Here is a 19,667-nt window from a genome sequence, read left to right on the forward strand (position 1 = left end):
AAGAGAAAATAAGAGAACGGAGCAGAGAGAGGATGCTGCGCGCCTCCCTACCTTCGGGGTAAGCCGGGTATCCTCGACACCGGGCTGCCTGCTCCGCGCGTTGCGCTTGGTGGTGGTGCCGCGCCGGAGTGACAGTGGTGCCGCCACTGCGGTGGTGGGAGAACTGGCGCGGTGGTGGGGGAACGGCGCGCCGTGGTGGGGATAGAGCGGCGAGGACGAGCGTCCGCAGTCGTGTCCGAGCCGCGCGCTAAAAAGGACGCGTCTCTGCGTCTGTCATCTGCCAACGGGAGAGGAAGATTTTTTGCCTCTCTCGACGCGCGTGTCCGCGGTCCGTTTCGACGTGACGTGCGCGAGTGAGAAGGAGACGCTCCTCTTCCGAGGATGAAGATCCGTAAAGACGGCGCGGTTCACTGATTTTTGTCTCGGACTCGCTCGGCGGACTCCGCCGCGCGAGCACGTGCGTAGCAGTAGTGCGTAGAGTGCAACGACGACGACGGCACGGCGTCCTGTTGTGAGCGAGTGAACGCTCGCTCGGAATTTCAATGGTGCGTACGTAAAAGGACGAATCGACGTCCGCGTTGTGTGTCTCTCCCGTTTATATATGCATATATGTATGTATGTCGTTGACGGGACGAGTGACAGATCGGAGAGAGAGAATCGTTTATATATATATATATATATATATATATATATATGTATGGGAAAGCAAAGTACCGGCCGACTATTTGACCTGACCGGAAGAAGCTGGGGAGAGTACACATCGCCGGATATCTCGCGTGCTTCCAGGATGGCGTGGTAACCTCGGGGAGAGGCACAAAGTGTTCGCCGCCGTCGAAGGTTTACGGAGAAAGAGAGAGCGATAGAAGCGCAGAGGGATCGCACACGCCGATCGCACGCACGCACGAACGCAAGCAGCAAGCACGCACGTACGCACGCACGCACGCATGAAGGTCCCATGGCTACCGGATTGGTAAAGTGGTGGCGAGCAAGGTTCCTCGCCGGCTACAGACCCTTTTCTGGTAATGATTCCTCCTTCCTTCTTCTGAGAACGCATGCACTTCTTCCGTCGCGATATCGTCGACAAAATGTATACCGGATGTTATTGAAACCCGAGGCGCGAATAAAGGAATGTTTACTTCCTTTAAGTTCCCATGCTACGATGATACCAAATCTTTCATTATTTATTCATTTATTTAATTTTTTCATTATTAATTTTATTTTTAGGAAAATTATATTACTAAGGCCTTTTAGGTAAAGTAATAAAAAAATTTCTAAGAATTTTACAGTGTATATAATATAATATAATAAAATATAATATATTGCTTAATATAATAAAATAATATACAATATATTTTATATAAATATATATATATATATATATATGATAAAATATAATAACATTTTTAAATATATAATAAAGTAAAAAATATATTTAAATTATATAAAAAATTGCGGCTGTGCTTTACTTAGAAAATTGGAAAATTCTTTACGTACGAGGAGCACGTGGTTTTTTTATATTATAAATAAACTCGTACACGTGTGTAGCGCGTGTTTACATATTTTTGTGTCTGCATCGAGGAGAGATAATATCGAATTATATAGCATTAGCTCGCTTCGCTTTGTGAGTCATTCTCTTTATTTCTTTTCGAAAGATTTTTTTTTACCTGAAACCTTTTAGAAAGCTTTACGTCTGACCGACATCTGGTAAAATTTTCGAGCTTTGATGCCAAAACTCATTCGTTCTTATATTGTCGTCTAGCTTTCGGCCTTGACGAGTCGTCGGAAAAAATTTACGAGATGGTTCTTGGAAAGAGAAATAGAGATTCGCTTTTAAATATCGATGATAGATCTGAAAAACAAGATGAAACGAGGTAATATCGTAAATTAGTATTTTTATTTCCCTCTTGTATTTTCGTTCATTGTTTTAAAGTGATAAATCGAATTGCGGTTTTGTTTTAAATGTATCATGCGGTTTTATTTTAAATGTATTTTGCGGGTTTATTTTAAATATATTATACGGTTTTATTTTTTAAATCAAATTAAAATTACACATGCAACTACATCGTGTTTACATAAACGTTTCCTAAATTAGTATCTAACAATGTACTTGTTTTCGATGATGACGAGACACAAATTAAGTAACTGCGAAAAACAAAAATAATTATTACTATTAAATTCGAGAAAAAATCGTCTTATAAAATTTTAAAATGCTATAGATTTATTTACGAATTAAAAAGTTTGTGAATTTTGTTTTAATTATTAGAATAAGAATAAGAATTTAAAACGAGTACCTTATTTAAAACGAATTTGAGAAATGCTTAAAGAATGCCGCGACCGAAAGGAGAAAAGTAATAAGTTTACAAAAAAAAAAGTAAAAGGAAAAATGTAGACGTTGTAGCTTTGCTTGACTCCAATACCATTGTGTCCTGTCGCTAAAGAACGAACCGTCATTAGGATAACCCTAAATTCTATAGAAATAGAATACCACATGCTGTTACATCATACTTACACTTTTCTTGCCTTTCGACCTGTTCAGTCTACAAGTCTACAAGTTTGTCTCATATTAAAAATAACGCGGAAATTACGTATGTTTTTAACTCATTTAAAAAATATATATTTTTAATTTAAAAAATATTAAATATATATATATATATATATATATATATATATATATATATATATTATATATATATTTTTAAAAAATATATATATATTTTTAAATGCTATATATATTTTTGAATATATATATTTTTATATAATATATATTTTCTTTAGTGTCTCTCTTCACACAAATCTTACGAATTTTACGAATATTATCAATTGAATTAAATTGTTAAAGAGTTGTATATTGAAAAATGCGTTAAATATCTTTTACAATCAGATACTTTATAATTAATATTTAATAATATTTTCAAAGATTTTGTTTATATTTAATAATAATATTTAGTAACAATAAATTAATAATAAATTATATAATAATGTGAATATATGTATATTTTATGTAATAAGTTATGTTATAATAATTAAAATTTCAAGTAATAATTAAATAATAGTATTAAATATTATTCAAATAATATAATGTAAATTTTTTAGAATAAGTAATTATTTTACAATCAATTCTTTACATACCGTTGATATCCTTATTTCTTTTTCGTATTCTCAACATGTTTTTCACATGTGTTTCTTTAAGACTTTCTTCTACGCGTTCTTTCTTTGCTACTTCAACACTTACTTGGCCAAACATGAATATAAATGAGAAGATATCATTATGTCCAACGTTTTCATTCTTCACATATGTGCATTGAAATAAAAATAGAAAGTTGGGAATAGAGACATTATTTATTCGATTATTATATCCTAATTAGGAAATACGGAAATGTAAAATTTTTTCTAAAAAAATAAATTAGAAAAAATCTTAATATAAATATTACAAGATATAATATTAAAAAAAGATTACACACACATTCATTAAATATTTTTAACACACATATAACACATTGATAGCATCGAGTTACAGTTTCCGAAAATGATACATCGCAGCTTCGTTAGTTTTCTACTTTGATGGTAATTTATAACGTGCGAGTGTCAAATTTCGAGGGCAGATTTGTATTGCACTTAACACACACAATCAACGTGCGCACACATATACCCTCGTCTATCGTCGAGTTCAACACTACATCTATCGTATGTACATCCGTGCTCTGTACCCGTTAGGTGGGACGAGTTTATGACCCATTACACAATAGTTGCCGATAAAACCGAAGCTTATAATACGGAATATAAAAAAAAAACAGTTCAAGGTAACGTGTCAGCACGCAAATTTAAAATGCGCGATTTGAGATTAAATTCTTCCATTTATTAGAGCCTATTTTTATGTCTCTGCTTGCAATTATATATATATATATATATATATAATTTATCGTTGAAAATAAATTTAAGCTTCACAGTTGAAAAATTTGTGTTAAATTTAAGCTATATCACGGTTTACAGAAATTTTTGTGTTAATTTAATATAATACGGATATGTTAAAGGGAAACGCAAAAATATTGTGTTAATATTTTAAATGCAAAACTTCAATTTGAAATAAATTTTGTGTAAAATTAACATAGTTTTAATGTAAAAATTAATTAATAATATGTTGGTTTTAGATTTTATTATCCTCATTTATATTATAAAATAAAAAATTATTGTATAAGATAAAAAAATAGATGCACATTGTGTTATTTTTACATTTTTTTCAGTTGTTTTAATAATTTAACATTTAAGTTCAATTAACACAAAAGTTTTAACGGGGATCGTTTTTAACAAGAGAACACAAATTTTCCTGTGTTCTTAAAATTGTAGAAAGAAATGGAAAATTGCAAGTAAGAAATTATAAATAAAAATAATAGAAATTGTGTTAAATTATCGCAGCTTTGCGCAAAGTCGGGACATTTGAAAATTCAATCGGTTAGAGCTCCAGTTGCTTTTCCGGTTAACAGCTCACGAAAGGTCTTCTCGGAGCACCGTGCGACCGGCGCGGAGAAGCGGGTAAAAATACCGCCCCTGCAGCAAACACACGCCACGGGTGCGGATGTGGCGCGTGTTAAATGCCGCCTTTTATTCGCTCCTCTTCGTATACGCCTCTCTTTCACGAAACGGAGATCGCGTGCGACGAAAGAGCGAACGAGAATTTTCCGATCACGTCCTGCAAAACATCTAATTAAAAGAAAAATCAAGTATAAGAGGAGCTAATTTTTTAAAAATTCCTTTTTCATTATTTTGAATTCTCTTCGTTATTAGCGTCTGATTTCGTATTTTATTATGTCGGAACTTTTTCAATCTATTTATTTAAATTATATTTAAATTTATTTATTTATTATTTTTAAAAATGATCGATTCTTAGCAGTTCTGGGAACTTGTGTCCTTGCATAAATGAGATTTTCTTTCTGTTGACCTGCTCGCAGTTGTGGGAACCAACGCGGAAGGTAGCGATTCCGAGGAGTTGCTGACGGGGATTCCGACGACCTGCAATGTCTCGTCACCGCCGACGACGACGGAGTCGAAACCGACTTTAATTTCCCCTGCGGAGCCGCCGCAGGTAGCGGTTGATGGCCCGAGCGTACCTGCAGCAGGACCTACCGGTAATGACGAACAGCCTACTTGCGGTACAACGAAACAACTTAGTCTCGAGGTGAAATACTTTAATTTATATATCTCAGTAGAGAGGAAAGAAACGGGGAGAGAAAGATAGAAATTTATACACTGAAAAAAGATGTATTGAATTCGTGTAGCAGAACGAGAGATTCATAACACACAATTAACATAATTACTGAAAGATCGTACAAAAGTTGTTTCTTGGAATGTATATCAATTCATCACAATTTGTTCGATATAATATATTTTATAGTTGAATATTATTTATTTCATTTCTCTTCAATTTTTGTACGATGCCAACTTATTGTTTGTGTATAACAGTAATTTTTATTTTTCTATGTTTTATTTCTCTTGTCTAATATTTTAAGTTTTCCTATACACATGTAACCCTTTTCATTTTTTCACAAAAGTGCAATTTAAAAATTACAAAATGATATACATTTTAAAATATAATAATTTCAACTGTGGATATTTTTTCATACTAAAATCAGTTTCAATACTATAATTATAAATTTACTGTTGTAATTTATTTTTTACATTTTATCACTCGATCAGTCTTGAATCACGAGTATAATCCAGGTTTGATTCTTCATTTCTGCAGCAGCAAGTCGCCTGCAAGGTATCGGTCACGGAAGATGGTGACACGCTGAAGGAGATCGCCTTCACCCTGTACGACTTTAACGGCCAGGGGAAAATAACGAAGGACGACATAGCCGGTCTGGTGACCACTATCTACGATAAGCTGGGCGCCTCGACCATACAGGTACCGTCGTGCGGCAGCAAGATAATTAACGTGACCTTGACGGTGTCGCCGGATCAGCGGACCAGCAGCAAACAGACGCCACGCAACGCGCCTTGTATTGCTGCGCAGACGTCGCAGACGACGACCACGACGTTGCCCACGAGTGCCCATCAACACAACAATCCGTCGTCCTGCTGTCATTTGAAGCACGTCGCCCCCTGCAGTCATGCGACCACCGCCGCCACCCGGCATTACGCGAGCAGAGTTCCTAGGAGGAGGAGAGCGACGCGGTACCGCTGTCGGGACCTACATTCCTCCGTGTACAATACCCACGTATGTGTATATAATACATAGCCGATGACATCGGAGCCGTGGGCGAGATAGATACGCATCCTGTCATCCTCGGGATGCCAATCTCGGTGGGGTGTATATAAGGAAGGGGGAGAAATAAATTGGCGCTTCTCTCAATTTTCTTTCGATCTTTTGAGAAACTTGAATCTACAATTTTTTACAATTTCTTGCCAAATAATATATATATATATATATATCTTATTGTTAGACATCGCACTAAAGAATATAATTAATACAGATAGAAACGATAATAGAAGACTTATTAAAATTATTTGACAGATATCTAAAATCCAGAGCCTGAGTATATAGTGTTTCTAAAATTATGTCAGAGATGTTAAGGACGCATTCTAGGGATCAAAATAAGAAAAAAAGTTCCTGTAAACATGGGTCCAAAAATGAAAATTAACATCTTCCAAATCCCCTTCTCAAAATCAGATCAAATTGTCAAAACCACATAAAAATGAAATATCTATAATCACTATTAATTATTATGCTGTCAAAAATTTCAACGATCTGTGAAAAAGTCTCCAAAAGCTACTTATAATATATTTTTAATTTTTTCTCCCAACTTTAGGGGACTATAACTTGGAGAAAAAGCATTAAAATCTCTGACAGTTTTAGAAATATCTTGTGTATATATATAAAATGCATATTTATTGAATTTCGAAACTGACTTAAATTAAATCTTCACAATTTTTCACGATTTCTCGCGATAATATATATTCAAATTTCCTAGATATCATTAAAAAAAAATTAAAAGATAGAAATGATAATATGAGATCCGTTAAAAATTGTTTAACATATATTAATATGATGGGATATGAATAAAGATGATTTGTCAAAAACAAGAGTATGAATATTTCAAATTTAGAGGCTATACATATTTATAAAAAAATTCATACTTTCAAAGCGTCAAAACGTCACTATATTTTATAGAGATATGCGTATATCTTTTCCTACATGAATTTCTTATGGAATAAATTATTCGTATATATTGGAATTAAATTTATATCGTATTATATAAAAAACTCACGTTTATATTTAATCCATTGCGTATCGTTTCTTTTTTTTGTAGAAGATTGAGCGAAAAGAAGTGGAGACTCACAGCGAGGACGAGGACGAGAAAGCCCGTGCGAATCGGGTGCAACAGGAGGAGCTGCGCAAAAGAGTCGGTCCGGTGCCCCATTTACCATCCCCCTATTCAAACAGCTCCGAGGGTGATGTGAGCGACGACAGTGGTGACACTTCCCCCGCGTTCTCACCATTAACGCCTCTTCTTACGATGAATCAGAAGAAACGGAGCGGCGCTCTGCAAAGACAGCAATTGTTGGAGATCATTCAGGCTAACATGGAAAAAAATAATCTCAGTTTTCACACATCAAGGTGAGAGTCAGTCAGTCTCATCAAGCTTTATCACAGATCATATTATTAAAATTTATTAACTTGTGCTGGGTAGATAATTAATACTGGCAATATTTTCGAATATATTATTGAAGAATATCTTCATTTATATTTTACATCAGCATTTATGTAATGCGTAAAGCGAAAAAGACGTCTCGAGCAATCGTTTGCAGATGATATATTCTTTCTTCGCCCGCAGGAAACGGCATCAAAACAGCGAGCAACCGCGCAATCCATCTCAGAGTCCTAATCTAGGAACGTCGAATCACAATAATCAAGACTGTCAGGCGTCTCCTCACCAAGGGGCCACGCACTACTATTACTACAGCTACAAACCGATCCGGGAGAGCGCGACCCATCATTCCGCGTCATTTCCCAAAACGCCGACGAAATCGCGAACGGCGAATCACAGAAAGACGCGACACGCGACACCGAAGAACAACGCGACGGTACATTCCTCCCCCCAGACGACGTACTCGCAGCTGCTGAATCGCAACGTGTCGACGGTCTACAACGACACGCCGCAGCACACGAGCAACACGACTCACCGCAACATCGTTAACCTCGTGCCCAACAACAACCAGCAAACTGCCAATCATCAAACGACGATTACCAATAATCACAACAATTTGCAGCGCAACGACGCGCAGTTCCTTCATTCGCAACAGTGCAACAGATCCAAGAAGCATCAGCTCAAGCACGCCACGAGGGAGCAGGATCAGGCCCGCGCGATGGCTCAGGTCGTGCGCTGGCTCGAGCGGGAATTCTCGCAGAACGTGGGGGGCAGCCGAAGACACGTTCACGAGCATGTACACCACCACTATCATCATCACCACTATCCCTATCCCCCCGAGGCTCTGGTCTAATTAGCGATAAAATCGGGTGGTTTTTTTCTGTAAACGTCTCAGATCTTTGGAAAAGCTTTTACAATACAATGGAATATATTTTAGAAGAGAACCCAAGTAGCAAACTGTCGTCATTAGATGTCAAAATGACGTACGCTTGCTACCTGGGAACTTTGATTTATATTATGCTCTGTTATTTCGATATCGAGGAGATATAATTTAATATTTTTCTTAAACAGCGTCGTAAGATGTGTTTTATACTTCCGAGCTCTTATATATTGCCCCCGCTATATAGATTATCTATTAAGAAATCGATATGCAATCTCGTGGCATATAAGTTATTCATTGAATCTCCAGTTTGTTCTCTTGTACGAGACAAACTGTGCAGTTTGTACATATATCGCATTGTTCGATTATACATATATATATATCCCTAGTGTTAATATGCGAATAATGGTGATGCAAATCATCGGATATTTTTATTCTGATATAAACGACTGAATTTCTCCTTCGAAAAACGCGCATCGAACATTTGCGATGCTCTTAGATATTGCCTTTGTTGCGTAAATTTATAAGCTAGACGAGAAGAGACATCTTTTATACTCTTCCAATATTGTAAGTAGCAAATGACGCTACAGTTTGTTTTTAAAAAATTGTAAATTAAATCGTAAAACACTATTTGCGCGAGTTTTTTCTTTGACAAAGATATAGTTACTATAAAAATCTCAGGCTTATACAATATATCGCATTGCGACGAGATAAATGCATTTCAGGATTTAGAGACGATAGAATACACATTATTATTGCGCATATTATAGGAGTAAAAATTACGTTTTTACTCGAAACAGAAAAATGCAGACGTTCCTTTTTCACTCGAACTTACGATAAACTACGGCTATCCATCGTTGTACATAAAAAAAAAGTATCCCAAAGAGAATCCTTCCTTCAGTATACAAGCGTTAAGAGAAACAGACAGTCTAGAGTCGTAACGATAATTTAAAAAAAAAGTTCGATACACAGTCTCCTACGAATGTTCCTGTAACCAGAAGTTGATATAATTCTTCCCCGAACCCAAGTTTAATGGTGCTTATGTACATTTAGATTTTCACACAGGAACGGAATAATTCTTTCGGTAAAGAAATGTTCGATTCTCTCATATATATATTTTACAGAGCGTGTTTTTATACTTTTGTAATCTCGTTACATTTTAGCAATTACATTGTACAACCATTTCAAGATACTCTTTTTCGGCAGAAATATCGAGGGACATTTTCGTAGGAAATAAAGGGAAATTTTTAGCAAATTAAACTTTAGAGGAAGAAAGAAAATATATTCCACGAATAATTTCGCGCGTGCGATTATTAATAAAACTTCAATAAAAATTGTAAACTTGTGCGATAAAGAATTCATTCATCTCTGAAGATGCTTTCGCGCCAAGAAAAAAATCTGACATTCGTAAGAATAACGATCTAGTTAGTTCTAAATTACGAGAGACGAAGCTCTTTCGTTGTCTGCAAAGTACGATTGTGGATCGAAAAAGAGAGAGTGACGATTAAATTCTTATTCTAGTGCCTTGTAACGTCTATGTAACTAGTTTCACGCATGTACTTGCGAACATTGAATCTTTTTTTCGGTAAAAAAATCTGTTTTTACTCATCGCACACGCGAGTGAAGTCCCGTGTCGGACATTAAACTGTATTATTTAAGATTCGCGTCGTTCTGCTGCTGTAAAACTCGTTGCAAAAACTTGGAGAACCTGTTGTTACAGTTGTCGAAACGGCGATTATTATTCACATCACTGGTGAATGCAAAACATGCAAAACACGCGTGATGTAACGCGTGCAAATGCAAATGATGAATGTCGACAATATCTCTCGTCTCGGGTATCAATGAGAAAAGTATTACGATTACCTTTAGCGCAATTAATACTAAATGCGATTAATATTAAGATTAGATAATTGAGAGAGAGGAGAGAGAGAGAGAGAGACAAACGTAAGGGTCCTCGATAATATTATGTTGCGAATCATGTAATTTTATATATTGATATTTGTAATTTGTGTAGATATTTTCTGTAACTTTTTTTCTATTGATATTTATTAAATCATGTTTTTATACATTATACCACTTGTGTATTTATCTGTCGAATGCATATAGTTTATTGCGTAATATCCTGAAAATCATCAAGACTTATTTAATGAAAAATATTTTGTATAACACGCAAGAAATAAATGTCAAAATTCGCATAATTTTTTCAAATATAATATCCATAAAAATGATAAGATTGATCAAAATGAAAAAAAAAAAAGAAACGAGGGACGCGTCAAGTGTCTGCTCAAGCTTCGAAAGAATTGGTCCTTCGCAATATTTCTGGACGTCACTTTATTATACATACATAAACAAATGACCTTTGTACAAAAAACACCTTTGTGTACCTGCGTTAAGTTTTTTTTTTCGACTTACCATCGAGAGAGCGTGAACTGCGTGAAGAGTTAATACATATCTCACCCTCTAGATCCGAGAAATATCGGATCGATCGTAAAATGCTTATCTCTTATTTCTTACGGTTATTCTAGAGAAGAGATAAATCAATCTTTGTCGAAATTAAAGATGAAGAAACTCCTCTCGAGAGGGAGGACGTTTCTTTCTTTTTTACAAACATACGAAACTCTTAAAAATTGCATCAATTCGACGAAATTGTCGATACACAAGCGCGCAAAAAATGATTGATTAATATCTCATTACGTAATTATATAATTTCCACATTTTTCTTTAACATATAGTCTTCACGTTCTCGAAAGTTTATTATCAACCCCATCATGCATCGTAATCCTTATCTCTTTAAAATTGCACAATTTTTTGACAAATTTACAATCATTACAAATATGTAATTTTTTATAAATTTAAAATTGAGATTCACCGAATTTTTGTCCCGGAATCACAATAAGGGATAATTTTTACAAAATTGTAAATAATCGAAAGTTTTTTTTATCTATACATTTTCGCGCATGACAGAGTTCATAATACAATTTACGAGCTGTAAATATTTTTATGGCGAACAAGGATGCGCGACCTTGAGCTAAAACTAGAGGAAATAAAAAAAAAAAAAATCACGCGTGCTTCTTATCTTATATGAATTTTATTTTATTACCGCGATCGAGAGCGAAAGAAGAAGAATCCGTCCCCGAACGAACTATATCATATCCGCCGATATATATTCCAACTCTCGTAAATCCGAACAAGTATATAATAGTATATATATACATGTGTTGTACTCGAAATTGCCGCTACAAGGTGGAGAATCGAAAAAGAAGAAAAGAGGCAAAAACGGTGCGAGAGAGAAAAAAGAAAAAAGTACATGATCGCTTAGTATCCTACATTAATACATATACCATGATCGATATATGTCAACGGATATATATACATCGTACAGTAAGTTTTATTTGATTACTTTAGCAAATCAGCATCCGAAGCGCTTATTATGTAAATATGTATATCTAATAAGAGCTAATGTTAAGACACTTAATCGCTACGCGAGTCAAAAAGAGTTCTGATCATGGACGTCCGCAGAGGGGAATCCCTTGGAATCGGTTGAAAAATTAAGCATTTGCTCTCTTTGAATAAACACTGGAATTTATTTGCATATTTAATATTTTAAAAAAATAAAAAAAAATAAAAAAATTAAATTTAAAAGAATTAAGTACAAAAGTAAGGAAGAAAGAAATTTTAATGATGCTCCCTCCTGGAAAAAATCCTATGGACGCCCATGCTCCTGATCGATTTACAAGAAATTTACGCGGTGCTTATCTTCGATTTCAGATAAACAAATAGTCCGATCCATCTATCATCATCGTCGATGATCCTAAGTTTCATTTCTTATCCATCGTTAAGAGTTATGGGGAATAACCTGCACCGAGTTCAAGACGAAATTAATTATTATCGCATCCCTACGTAAGGAATCCCTTGTGTAGGGACGAATATCGGGAATCCGGCAAAATGAATTCTCTGTGGGAAAAATTATTTCTCGCGCAACGTTTCGTACTTGAATTATATTTCATTAACATATCTTAATATCGTATTATATTCTAATAAAGTCGGGGATATATTATATATATAAAGAACATGTGTTTGTATGTGTGTGTGATTTCTCGCTAGAAGCTGCGTAAAATTATAATGAGACGACGACATAACATGCCTTACACGCCGGCAATTACATGTTAATTGCGTTTCTTTTTTTTTACCGATTGCACAGGTTGTTGTTGACGATCGCGTTCGAAATAAAAAAAGGAAAAAGGAAAAAACGGCGCGCAAGCACTTCCTTAAAGCGAGTAACAATAATAATGATAATAATATGAGCAAACGGTTTTTTGTATGTGATGATATTCTGTTATATTAGAATCCTTCGTTAAATTTATACAGTATGCGTATATTTCTCAAATACAATGTGCAATGGACCAAATAACGACAGGATTGATATCTTACTCGCGTGTATCCCATATCTTGAGAATTAATAAATCCACCTTAATCATTTAGTTATGATAATTATATCGTATTCTATTTTTCTTTGTCTCGAGCGGAGGTCGATATGCCTGTTTTTTTTTGCTTTTTTTCCTCTTTTCTTAAACGACACATTTAAAGTCGAATTTGTATCCGACGTTCAATGTTCAGCGCCCATGATGATCGTCGAAAATTAAGAATTATCGAGGATTGCGTTGTTAACTCGATAAACGGAAAAGCGGATGTAAATTACTTGCTAAGCAAATTGCAACGTGATCGCCCGTGTAATTTTACTCTGAAAAAATGCCGCAAGAGAGTTTCTCGCTCGCTCGCTCTCTCTCTCTTTCATCCTTCCTGTAGCTACATTCGTATGCACAATTTTGATTATCTAATCGCTTTATATATGTACATGTGTGGCAAAATCAAGCAAGGGAAACGTCAATTGTGTCTTAACGGCCGATGTATAAAATACGTTTACACATATCCTGATATCGAAATCTTATAGTCAAAAGAAAAACCCGTCAGAGTATCCTCGTGTAATCGACGACGTATGAGCAAATTCGTTCGCTCAAATTTGTCGAACACACTCCCTATAACGTTATAAATAATCTATCTGTTTTATAAGATTCTCATATACTTCTACTGTATACTGTCATAGCGTAAAAAAAGAGGGAAACCATATATATATATATATATATACATATATATATATATATATATATATATATATATATATATATGTATATGTCACGTTACATATTACACAAACAAACAATGCACATCCTAGTGTGGCTTTTCCTGGCAAAAAAACGCTAACATATGTTTGCGTTTTCCGCAACAAATGTACGTCGACGCGATATAAAATATGTATGTGTGCTACATTAAAATATATATATATATATATATATATATATAACATATATATATGAATTGAATTTTGCGCGAAATATGTATATACATATATATATAGTTTATATATATAATATATATTTATATTTAATTATTATATAAGTATATAGTATATATATATTAATATAATAATTAAATATCATATTGTATATATATATAAACATATATATGTGTATATAAATCATAATCACCTAATCTATAATATTATAAATATACAGTTTCGTCATTATATATTCTATATATAAGTGACGGAAAAAATTAAAATTAACACGTACACTAAAATAAATCAAAAATTTATACAATTGTATTCAAGACTTAACGTTCTAAATAAGTGCTCTGTTTCATTCACTTCTTCTAGAATTACATCTATGTGGCTAAATCGTAATAATGTGGCATCACTCTCTCGCGCTCATTCTTTCTCTTTCTCTCTCGTTCTCTCTTTGTTTAATATGAACCCTGCGATTTTACAATGATGGGCTGCCGCAAATTCAAGAAACTATAAGCAATGTGCTACTTTCCGCTCGCGAATATTTCGCGAATCCTTGACTCGACAAGGAAACAATTCCCCTGGGCACTTTACTCTGCCTGTCTTTATATAGGCGCTGGACCATTTTTATGTGCTATTTTTTAACAGCAAGGATTCAGCATTAATGTACAGTAATATATTGTACTTCGAGATCTTTTACCGATCGATCGGAGATTAGCTCGGGAGATCGGTGATACTCGGGATTGTTTTCGGTTTTTTTTTCTGTCGATACTACTTTTCATTTCTCTGTACCTTATTCTTTCTTTTTTTCTGTTTTACAGAATACATATAATTAACCACCCCTCCCCACACATGTATATTTGTACATAGTGTATATATCATATCCAATGGAAAGTGTACATTAAAATTAACTGAATCACGTACGGTTCACTCACAACATCAAAAATAGACTATTGCAAGAGTGCATTAGTATGTGACACCCTGTAGATTAGTTATTACTCAACTCAAGGTACCGTTTCCCACACATTCCGTGACTTTCTTCTCCTGAAGGAGTCTGAGACGTAGACGATATGTACAAATTTTGTATGATATCACAATATCGCTCGCATAAATCTCTGAGTCTTTTTTCTTATCTTTAACTTTTAACTTTTCTTTTTTTTGTTCTTTTTTTTAAATGCGACTTGACGAATCAGAGACACAAGTCGTTGATCCCGTATCATTGAACTATAATATTATATCGCAACACATGATACATTTAAGAATCTTGAAATCCATATATATGTATATATTACATAACAAATTGATTGCAATTTCAAGAGGTGTACCACACGTACATATTGCCTACGATACAGACTCGGCTGTAACTATAGCATAAAAAAGCAAAGTTAAGTTAATTTTATGCTCGACCGCGCGGTTTGTTTCTTGGAGAAGGCGCCTCCTCGCTCGAGAGAACGCCGGTGGTAGCGGCCACGCGCTTCGGACGCCCTGCCATTTTATTGGCTTGTTGTATAGCTTGAGCAGAACCTTTAAATTGATTGTACATTCAGTAAGATGTCTCCATTCGAGTCAATTTAATAACCATACGTGATATATATATGTATATAATATTTGTATATATATATATACACATATATTATCGCGTCAAGGAGTCTATAAATTATCTTCAAAAGTATTTACGTTTTACAATGTTTTATATTCAGTTATAAACAGCTAAAATTTCGGTAAAATTTCGTTTCCGCAATAAACTATACTTAAAAAAGTAACGCATCGACAGATAATGCACTTTAGTATGTACATGTATAAAATTTATTTACCTCCGAGTTTTGTTCTTGAAACTCCCCTGATGCTATTGTTGCTTTGTTGCTTGCCGTTTTTCTTCAAGTCCAATTTCTTCGAATCTGCATTACTTTTGGCATCCGCCACGGTGGAAACGTTGGCGGGATTGGTGGTAGTTGTACTAGTAGTAACGGTAGCAGCAGGAGCAGTAGCAGTAGTAGCAGCCGCTGCAGCAGAGGTGGTCGTGATAGTAGCAGTAGTTGTAGCAGCAGCAGTAGTAGTAGTAGAACTGTCGTTGCCTAGATTATTGCCAGACTTTGTGCTTCTGTTGAGTGCTCTTTCTGCTCTACTGGTGCCTTTTGCGACGGATTTAGCGATCGCCAATGCCTTATTAACCGATTGTTTCTTTGTGCGACTCGCTTTGGATGTTTTCCGATTTCGATCCGATTCTTCCTCGTCCGCTTCCTCATCCGAGGAATTTCCGACTCGTTTGGACTTTTTACGTTGACTCGGCTTCTCATTTTGCAAACCTTTTCTTCTCTTCAACTGCGACTCATCTTTGTAGAGCGACAAATCCACTAGAGAAATAAAAACATTATGATGTATATTATTTATTATATATTATCCATTTAAGGAAAATGTGTGTTATGAAGTACATGAACAAAATAGAATTATTAAGTATTTGATTATTATTCTAAAATTTAAAATATCAAAATTATACTTACATCCATCAGGATGCTCCTCTGTAACTCGAGGTTTTTCAGATACTCCAGCCTCAACATCGATAGCCCGTTTTAAGATATTTTCCGTACGTAGCAGCTCTATTCGTGTTAACCAGAATTTATGTTTGTCAACCTTGTTTAGATTCAAATTTGTTAATATACAATCAAAATCTGAAAATTAAATAGTAAAATTAAACAGTTAAATACATACAATATATATATCCCTGTAATATAATAATTTATAATAATGCTACATGTGCAAATAATATCTGATAAATAATACCTATAGTATCGTAGAAATCTGGTGAATAGAATTCACCGTTGGTTTTATCTTGAGATAACCAACGTATGCGAATACGTCTGCTTGATTTATAGATATTTTGCATTGCTTGACAAACATAAAAGCTTCCCTCGGCGTTCCTCACAGCCAAAAATTCGTTTCTAAAAATAAATATTTTATTACACAATTTATACTTGCAAAAAACAAATGCATAGTTATTAAATCGAGGATTTTTACAAGATGGAATGCTTACTTGTAGAATACAATAAGTTTATCGTCAGGAGCTTTAGAAGAGCCTGGAGTCTTGTTGAGGCTTTTGACGAATAAAGAAAACTCTGGTAATGGGCTTTGATAAGGTTGTGTCTGAACCCGGTTCCTCTTAGGTTTACTTGCTCCATCAGCAACTGCTGCAGACGCTGCTTTCAAATCTTTCAATTCTTTAGATTTTCGTTTAGTTGTCTTTGGAGAGGTAGTGACTTTTGCGTCAGGTTTATATGTACTAGTTACTGTTACTGTTGTGGTGGCATTATCGTTTGGTACTTTCAAACTCTGATTTGTAGGTTTTGCCTTTGGAACTTCGTTCTTTGCTTGTACATCTTCTGGTTTGTGTGGAGATTGTTTTATATGTACAGGTGTATTAACGGCTTTACCATCTGATTCTTTCGATCCATTATTTACAGGAGCCTTCTTTTCCTCAACTTTATTCTGCGCTGGTGTGTTTAGCGCTATAAAAATGTAAATACATGTAAATATAAATTTCGTATTTGCTCTCTTTTTTTATGCAATATTATTTAATTTTACTTTTAGATCTAAAATTTTTTACGTTTTCTTATTTGTACTTATTTTGTCTCGTACAACTTATTATTTCAAATTTTATTTTATAATATTACAAAATGTAATAATAGTATAAATGTATATAATAGTACAAAATGTAATATACAAATATATCAATATTATATTATTATGTATTATTGTACAAAATAAAGAATATTAATTTTACAGTTGTAAAATGTAGTCAAACAATGTTTTTCCATTTATTTTCAAGTAAAATAATTTTCATTTTTTAGCATTTGCGAGTAATAAAATGTACTTACGAGCATTCAATGGAAACTCCATCAACGATGTCAGAACCTGTTCCGGTTGCATTTCACACGGTTGCTCCTGAGGAGGATTTTCAGGACTCAAATTGTTGTTTCTATTGGATTCATTTTGTTTTGTAACAGCAGGCACATCTTGCTCAGTTTCCGTCTTTGTGATCTCCACACCGTTTGGAATTATTTTTTCAGTTTCCGGCTCCTCCACGTTGCTGCCAATGTAAGGTGGTGTCTGATACACCGATGGTCTATGATCCTGTACCAGACTAAGTGGTTGGCTGGGTGGTTGCAGCGTGACATAACTCAGTCCGGTCCCTGTCAAGGGTTTCATCGATCCGGACTCTGATCCTGGTACCACTTTCTGTGCCATGGCATTCATGGGAAGCATGGAGCGGCTGGTGGAGAAGTTGGCGAAGTACCTGTTTGAGATATTATTAATATTAAGATGTATGTACGATATTGTTTCCTTAATCAAACAACAATTCTTTATATTTATTCACGCCAAGAGAATACTTGAGGGAATATTAAAACTCAACGAAAGACTCCTTTTCCAAATAATCCATCTTGCGTACTGAATCATGTAATCAAACACTATGAATTTTCATTATAACGTCATTAATATGAAGACCACACTTTCAATTTGTACGTAACGCAATTATTCGTCTAATTATTTTGGCGGTCGATGATTACTGTGCTAATTAATAACCTGGGAGTTTCGTATCAATTCGCGAATATATATATATATATATATATGCATATACGTATATATCGCGGAGCAACGGAGAAACACAAAGGGGGAAGAAAAAAAATCCGCACGAGATAAATACAAAGTTTACATAACACAATTATCATTCGCGAATACATGCATTATTATGTACCCCCACAGTTACACTCTCCTCTCCGACATTCCGAGCGTGGAACTGCAGAAAAGCGATCCGGGACAATTATTACGGATGGGAGATAAAGAAGACCCGATACTCTTTCGTTCCCGCTAATAATCTCGCGAACGAGAGAAGACGAACTAGAAGCGGGAACGGAAGAGGGAGGAGGGAGGGGGAAGAGGGGAGGGAAAGAAGGGGAAGAAGAGATGTGGAAAAGCGGCGAAGGAAAATCGAGAAAGGCGGGATACGACACTCGCGTTGCACACGCAGAGACACGAGGGGAGGGGGGCGGAGGGGGGTAATTAAAGGAGTAAACATAAACACGGGCGAGAATTTTGATCGCGGGGGAGGACGCAGCTGGCGGCGTAGAAGCCTTCGTATATACACACTTACCTGTTGTCGACGAGGGGGGTGGGGAGGGAGAAGGGGGGGAGGGAGAAAGACCGTCCGTTTGATCAGGAATCCGTCAGCGCGCAGTGTGGGGTCCCGTCCGGGAGAGGAGGTTCGCCACCGTCGCCGACGACGTCGTCGTCGTCGTCGTCCTCGTCCTCGTCGTCGACGCACTTGCTCGCCCTGACCCGGAGTACGAGACGGAACTCGGCTCGTGCTCAAGAGGAACGCTTGGCCGGCGAACGCATATCATTTCGCGCGGCGCTCTCGCGCCATGACGAACGCGTCGTTATCGCGAAGGAATTCGAGGAACCGCGCCGGGGGGAGGGTTGGGGGAGGGGGGGGGGTACACACGCACCACACGGCGATGGACGAGAAAAAACTGCGAGGCGAGCCCCGCTCTATCTCGGATAGCGGAGCGAGAGCGAGGGAGAGACTTCCGCGCTTTCTTCGACACGACGGCCCCTCTGGGTCTCACGTCTCACTCGGCGCGAGCGGGAGCAGGAATGCCAGTCGTTAGATGGCGTCGGACGCCATGCGTAATTCGACTCGCCGTCGCCCGCCGCGCGCCCGAGCGAATCCGATTGGCCCGCGCGGCGCACGAGGCTGATCCGCATGAGCGCGACGCGTCGCCTCTCCGAGTTGCCTATTGGCCGCTCC

The 19,667-nt window shown here is 36.2% G+C and overlaps 2 protein-coding genes across 6 annotated transcripts; one reads left to right on the top strand and one right to left on the bottom strand.

Annotated features, from left to right (window-relative positions):
- The first annotated feature begins 129 nt into the window (after nt 1-129).
- On the top strand, nt 130-10,594 carry nkd (NKD inhibitor of WNT signaling pathway naked cuticle). 2 transcript variants are annotated; one of them, XM_029322731.2, is made up of 5 exons: nt 130-1,019; nt 4,947-5,173; nt 5,741-6,211; nt 7,305-7,612; nt 7,830-10,594. In XM_029322731.2, the coding sequence occupies exons 1-5, from the start codon at nt 956-958 to the stop codon at nt 8,494-8,496; spliced, it is 1,737 nt and encodes a 578-aa protein (XP_029178564.1). In that variant the 5' UTR covers nt 130-955; the 3' UTR covers nt 8,497-10,594. The 2 variants fall into 2 exon arrangements, with proteins under 2 accessions (XP_029178564.1, XP_029178556.1); XM_029322723.2 differs by having other exon boundaries at nt 131-1,019; nt 5,738-6,211.
- Nucleotides 5,745-19,543, bottom strand: LOC114946233 (uncharacterized). 4 transcript variants are annotated; one of them, XM_085484227.1, is made up of 7 exons: nt 18,603-18,983; nt 17,737-18,155; nt 16,896-17,367; nt 16,646-16,803; nt 16,366-16,533; nt 15,679-16,218; nt 5,745-7,538 (listed from the first exon to the last, which is right to left on the bottom strand). In XM_085484227.1, coding segments are annotated over exons 1-7 (1,791 nt in total). In that variant the 5' UTR covers nt 18,605-18,983; the 3' UTR covers nt 5,745-7,506. The 4 variants fall into 4 exon arrangements, with proteins under 4 accessions (XP_085340353.1, XP_029178533.1, XP_029178538.1 ...); XM_029322700.2 differs by lacking the exons at nt 5,745-7,538; nt 18,603-18,983 and adding exons at nt 10,838-15,388; nt 19,011-19,543; XM_029322705.2 differs by lacking the exon at nt 5,745-7,538 and adding an exon at nt 10,838-15,388 and having other exon boundaries at nt 18,615-18,983.
- Between the last annotated feature and the right edge of the window lie 124 nt (nt 19,544-19,667).

Source organism: Nylanderia fulva, unplaced genomic scaffold, assembly GCF_048542155.1.
Source record: "Nylanderia fulva isolate GAGA-0341 unplaced genomic scaffold, ASM4854215v1 Scaffold3, whole genome shotgun sequence".
In the NCBI taxonomy this organism is placed as follows: Eukaryota; Metazoa; Arthropoda; class Insecta; order Hymenoptera; family Formicidae; genus Nylanderia; species Nylanderia fulva.